The 6,048-nt window shown below is 30.8% G+C and overlaps 1 protein-coding gene across 1 annotated transcript; it reads right to left on the bottom strand.

The window, feature by feature from the left end:
* Window positions 1-1,210: 1,210 nt before the first annotated feature.
* Window positions 1,211-3,316, bottom strand: LOC134835213 (adenosine receptor A3-like). The gene is made up of 2 exons (XM_063850083.1): window positions 2,884-3,316; window positions 1,211-1,839 (listed from the first exon to the last, which is right to left on the bottom strand). Exons 1-2 carry the CDS (start codon window positions 3,314-3,316, stop codon window positions 1,211-1,213), a joined length of 1,062 nt encoding a protein of 353 aa, XP_063706153.1.
* Window positions 3,317-6,048: the final 2,732 nt, after the last annotated feature.

The raw sequence follows: 6,048 nt of genomic DNA, 5'->3' as shown, positions 1-6,048 counted from the left end.
AATTTTAAAATGTGCATTGGGATAAGTTTTCATATTGCACGTTGGAGCAAATCTTGTATTGGGGCAAAATTTGAAAATGTACAATGGGATAACATTTTAGAATGTGCATTGGGACTAAGTTTTAAAATGTGCATTAGTTAAAATTAAAGATTGTACACTGGGATAAAAATTTTGAATTGTGCATTGGGGAAAAAATTTTAGATTGTGACTTGGAGAAAATTTACGAATATGCATTGGGTCAATTTTTATTATATTGCAAGTAAGGGCAAAAATTAGTCAAAAGATAGAAAAAAACAATTTTAAGATTACACATTGGGGCGAAATTTTAAAATGTGCATCGGGACAAAGTTCAAAAACGACAATTTTATCCGAAATTTCATAAAATAATTTCCCGGAACCAAAATCCAAAACACAACTTTAAGCCAATTATTCATATTTTTTTGTTTGCGCAAAAAAAACAGATGTTTATTATGATAATAATGGCACAAAATGCAGAAAAATGTGTGATCTGTAATGCTAAAAAACGCCCTACCACACAAATAATTTTTACACAGAAAAATATACATAATGTGATAACGAGCTATTAATTAAGAGAACATCTGCTTTTTATGATGAACGTGCAGATAAACGTTTGCTTTATGATAATTTTCCCTCTGGCTTGATACTTTAGCGAATAGTTTATTTTGCACAAAACTGAAAGAAGAAAATGTTGAACTTTAATGCGGCTTTAAATAATGTCATTATTATGAATTCATAAAAGGATTTTTTTCTCTAAAGAGACATTCAACAATCTTAACGAGATGCGTTGGAGAAGAAGAAAGAAAAAAAAATGTAAATGTGGCGAAACAGATAATTAGATTTAATTTTAACAGCTTTCATTGCACCTGAAAAACGTGTTTTGCTAAGGGAAAAAGTTGTTGTTTGCCTTAAAGGAGCATTATTGCATTTATTTAGTTTTCTACCTTTTAATGGAGTTTTTTTTTACTACGAAGCGCATTTAAAATGTGGTTTTGTAGACAACGACGCCGTTTTGTTGTTCTAAAGTTTTTCATTAGTGTAATCCACGTTTGTGCCAGTTGAATACGTAATAATGGCGGAAAAAAGGGAGCAAAACACGAGGATAATTTAATGCGCAACAACATTTATTTTTATTATGAAAATAAGTTAGAATTCATTAAAAAACCTCGGCGATAAAAAGATTTGACTTTTCTCATGCCTTGCCTTGACTCGAGTCGACTCCCGTGCCAGATGTGGAGTAAATTTCGTTTTCGTCGGGCACTTGGTTGCAGAAGACAATTCGTTTCCCTAATCGGGTTGCCGCTTCCCGGACATTCCGGATGTTGAAGGCGTAGATAAAGGGATTGAAGACCGAGTTCACGGACAGTAGCAAGTAGCAGATAAGCAATGGTTTCACCTCGATCAGATCCGGGCGGAAAGTCATGACGTATCCGATGGCAGTTCCGGGAATGAAAGTGATGAAGGCAAGAAAAACTGTTAAGAGAAGTAAGAAGGTAGTTCGTACTTCCCGAATTAGCATGGCGCCAACTTTTTTCTGAACATCCTGTTTTTGGAACATAATCTTCCAAATGCGAGTGCAGCGACTTTCGCCATCGTCTTGCTTAAAGAGTTTCATGACCTCACGATGAATGAGGAAGTAAAGTACAAGGATGATGACTAAGTTGATTGGCATGATGACGTAAAGGAGGAATCTTAGCATGATTGGATCGTAAGTTTCTTGTCCCATGAAACATAAGAAATCTTTGTTTGTGGCTTCTCGCGCTGTAAAGTAGTGAATTACGCCGTAGGAGCATGGAACTATCCACGAAACGATAATTATGCCTGAAATTAATTTAAAAAAGGTGAAAAAATTAGAAAATTTGAAGAAAACCCTTTAAGTCATAACTTAAGACGACTTAAGTTACGAAGTTAGAAAAGCTTAAGTTGCAAATTGTTTAGTTAACAAAAATCACGACTACAAAACTTTTTAAGTGAAAATTATTTGACTTATGACTTAAGATTGAGTAAATGTCACTTAAGACGTAAGTCAAATTAATTGACTTAAGTCATGATAATTTTTAAAAAATTTCAAAAAAATTATATTTTTATAAAGTTTTATCGAAAATTTTTAAGTTATTTCATATTGTTCTGAAACTTAAGTTTAAGTCAAAAAGCTTTTTAAGCCAGTATTTTCAGTTTTTACTTAAATTCAAGCTTTTGTTCCAAAAGTTATCTTAAATTTTAATAAAAAGCAGGGTCGAAAAAACTTTCGACTTTTAAGGCTTAATCTTTGACTTGAGTGAAAGTAAAAAAAATATTTTGACATAAAAGGCTTTTTACTTAAGCTTAAGAGTTACTTTTTGAAGATTTTTAATCAAATTTAAAAAAAAACTAATATTTTTTCTGCAAAAAAATGAAAAATTTTCTGAATTAAGTCAACTGAATTGACTTAAGTCAAATCGAAATTGACTTTTACTTAAGCTTAAGTCAAAAGTCAAATTGTTTCGACTTTTGACTTAAAAGTTTTTTTTGACCCTGGTAAAAAGTTCAACCAGACTTGTATTTTCTTTAAGAAAGGACAAAGGGCTGCAAAAATTTAAGGATTAAACTTAAAAAAAAACTTATTATGACTTAGGCTTGAATTTAGTAAAAAGCTTGACTTAAGGTTGACTTAACGTTTTTTCAAAACAAATTTCGAGAAAAAAAATTATAAAAATTTAAAAAAAATCGTTTTTATGTCAAATTTTTTAACTTAAGTTGAACTTAAACTTCATTCATAAGTTAAACAGTTTTGACTTAACCCAACTTAACAACTTAACTCTCAAAACTCAACTTAACGAAACAAAAATAATTTAAAAATTTATAAAAATTTGTCGAAAAACTTACAATTCGCAATCCAATTCTGCGCCTTGATCCGATAATGATGCGGAAACTTCACAGCCCAGTAACGATCGATGCTGGAAGCCACAAGAACTGTCAACGAAGTTTGCACTAACGCCGTAATGACGCCCATTATCCAGGGACAATCCTTCGAACTAGCCGGCACTTTGTTGTCCATCATATAAAGTTGCGTGGGAACACTTAACAAACCCATGAATAAGTCACAAAATGCCATCGAAATGATGTACTTATGGGAGATTTTGAGCGATTTTCGTTCCTGATAGAATAAGAGCAACACTAATCCATTCCCGAGAACAATTACGATGGACATGATGATACCCAATGCCATGAAAGAGTCATGCATTTCATCGAATTCGGGATTGTGAATCGAAACTTTGCCAATTATGAATTTTTCTAACGGGGATTGTGTCGTTGACATCTCTGTGAAATTCATTTTCAAGTATTTTTTTTTTAAATTTTTTAAATTGAAACTGATTCTCCTGAAGAGAATTTCTCACTTTTTATAGCGTCTAAAAAAATTGTTTTATCAACCGGAAACGGATGTAGACAAGGTATTTACAACTTCTCACGATTTTTGTTCTATTTTTAGTGCAGGAACTGCATTTCCGGTTTATTTTCTTGTTAATGACTTGCGGGATAAAATAGCCTTGACACTTTCCTTGAACGAATTTTTTTCACTTGTTGTTGCAAAGAAATCCAGACAACGACTGAATTTGGACAGAATTGAAAATCGAACGTCTCACCCTTTTTTCCAGCTCGACTAATCCTTTGTTTTATTTTATATTGATTTTGCACGCATGGGAGAGGCTTGCCCCAAATAACTGCTAATTTATGATATTTGAACATTTCAAAAAATGGAAGAAAAATATTTTTTTTTGTGCGTAAAAAGAAAGATTCGCATTTCTACTAGATAAATTTTCTTTAGATTTTCGTTTTTATGTCCGATAAGGGATAAAATTTGTCCAGACGAAAGACATTTAATATGCAATAAAAAAATATTTTTTATCCAGAATTTCTAAAAATAAATTCTTTTCAATCGATAAAGGAATAAAGATTTGTGGAATTTGCAGAATTTTTTCAATAAGACCCATGAATGCTCGAATTTTTCTTATTTGTCTTAAAAGTTAGAGTCTTAAGACATTTTTTTCTGAAAGAACTTAAAAAATGCATAAAACTACCGGAGGACTTTGAAAATTTTGGGCTATTATGAGAAAAAATGTGAAAAAATTCGAAGAAAAATTTTTTTCTCCTTGATTTGACCTTGAATGTTCGAATTTTTCTCATTTGTCTTAAAAGTTAGAGCCTTGAAGGTATTTTTTTCTGAAAGAGCATGAAAAATGCAAGAAACTACCGGAGTACTTTGGAACTTTGGGCTATTGTGAGAAAAAATGTGAAAAAATTCGAAGGAAAATTTTTTTCTCCTTGATTTGACCTTGAATGTTTGAATTTTTCTCATTTGTCTTAAAAGTTAGAGCCTTGAAGGTATTTTTTTCTGAAAGAGCATAAAAAATGCAAGAAACTACCGGAGGACTTTTGAATTTGGGCTATTGTAAGAAAAATGTGAAAGAATTCGAAGAAAAATTTTTTTCTCCTTGAATTGACCTTGAATACTCGAATTTTTCTCATTTGTCTTAAAAGTTAGAGCCTCAAGGATATTTTTTCTGAAAGAGCATAAAAAATGCAAGAAACTAAAGGACTTTGAGCTATTGTGTGAAAAAATTTGAAGGAAAATTTTTTTCTCCTTGATTTGACCTTGAATGTTTGAATTTTTCTCATTTGTCTTAAAAGTTAGAGCCTAAAGGGTATTTTTTCTGAAAGAACATGAAAAATGCATAAAACTAAAGGACTTTGAGCTATTGTGAGAAAAAATGTGAAAAAATTTTAAGGAAATTTTTTTTCTCCTTGATTTGACCTTGAGTTAGAGCCTTGAAATTTTTGAAAGAGCATAAAAAATCATGAAACTACTTTGTCTTAAAAGTTAGAGTATTTTTTCTGTCTTAAAAAGAGCCTAAATGCATGAAAAATGCATGAAACTACCGGAGTACTTTGGAACTTTGGGCTATTATGAGAAAAAATGTGAAAAAATTCGAAGAAAAATTTTTTTCTCCTTGAATTGACCTTGAATGTTTGATTTTTTCTCATTTGTCTTAAAAGTTAGAGTTTTGAGGGTATTTTTTTCTGTAAGAGCATAAAAATGCCAGAAACTAGTTAAGAATATTTGTATTTCGGGCTATCGTGAGAAAATTTAGTCAACAGAATACTTGAACCTCTTTTCATGAAATTAAATTAAATAAAAAAAAATAAAATAAAACTAATTAGAAAAAAGCAAACAAAATTCTGCATAACTAATAACTTCTAATCAAACAATTAGAATCAACAATCAAACAAAAAAATAAAATTATTTAAATTTTTCCCACACAGAGCGAGAGATGCAACACCCTCTATCTATTTAAAACATTAAATTGGTCGGAATTAATTATAATTGTTTCAAAATTTAATTCGAGCAAACATATTTTTTTGTGGCATTCGCTCGCGTATGATTCATCGCCCGAGTATTTGTCTCAAAACAATTGAATTTCATGCGTTTCACTGAGCATTATTCAGTCCAGAATTAATTTATGCACACATTCAAAGTTCGACATGCCGCTGTTCGTCGATGATATATTTGGTGGAAATATTCAAGTGATTTTTGGTGCATGCCGTGAAATTATTACGTGAGTACCAATCATTGCATTCCCATTTAAAATTTAAAGCATCTGATAATTAATGTATTTATCTGGCGCAACTGGCATCAAATTTAACTTGAATTTCATTATTATTCAATCCGTTAAAAAAAAAATACGAACGCTGTTAAGTGCAATTATCAATTATTATTGGATTATCTTTGATTCCATTTTTTTTCGGCAGCGACAAAAGTTTTTTTTTAATTAATTAAAAACAAAATTTAAATTGCGGAAATTTTTATCGTTACAAAATCAAGAAATTTCAAATGAGACGTGCGGTTATTTTTAATGATGTTGGTGATGAATGGCGAAACTTGTTTTTATAACTTTTCTTTGTTTTTCCCAATTTTTGTGAGGCATGTGTGGAAAAGTTTATATTACAATTTTGTAAAACTTGTAGTAATTATCGTAATAAAAGCTAGGATTT

The sequence above is a fragment of the Culicoides brevitarsis genome, chromosome 3 (assembly GCF_036172545.1).
Source record: "Culicoides brevitarsis isolate CSIRO-B50_1 chromosome 3, AGI_CSIRO_Cbre_v1, whole genome shotgun sequence".
NCBI lineage: Eukaryota > Metazoa > Arthropoda > Insecta > Diptera > Ceratopogonidae > Culicoides > Culicoides brevitarsis.
This window is presented reverse-complemented; position numbering and strand designations above follow the sequence as displayed.

What these genes read in the sequence shown, in the direction of transcription:
- LOC134835213 (XM_063850083.1), bottom strand. Translation starts at nt 3,316, where the DNA reads ATGTCAACGACACAATCCCCGTTAGAAAAATTCATAATTGGCAAAGTT. An exon ending in GCAGAATTGGATTGCGAATT is followed by an intron (nt 1,840 to 2,883) that starts GTAAGTTTTTCG and finishes AATTAATTTCAG; the next exon opens with GCATAATTATCGTTTCGTGG.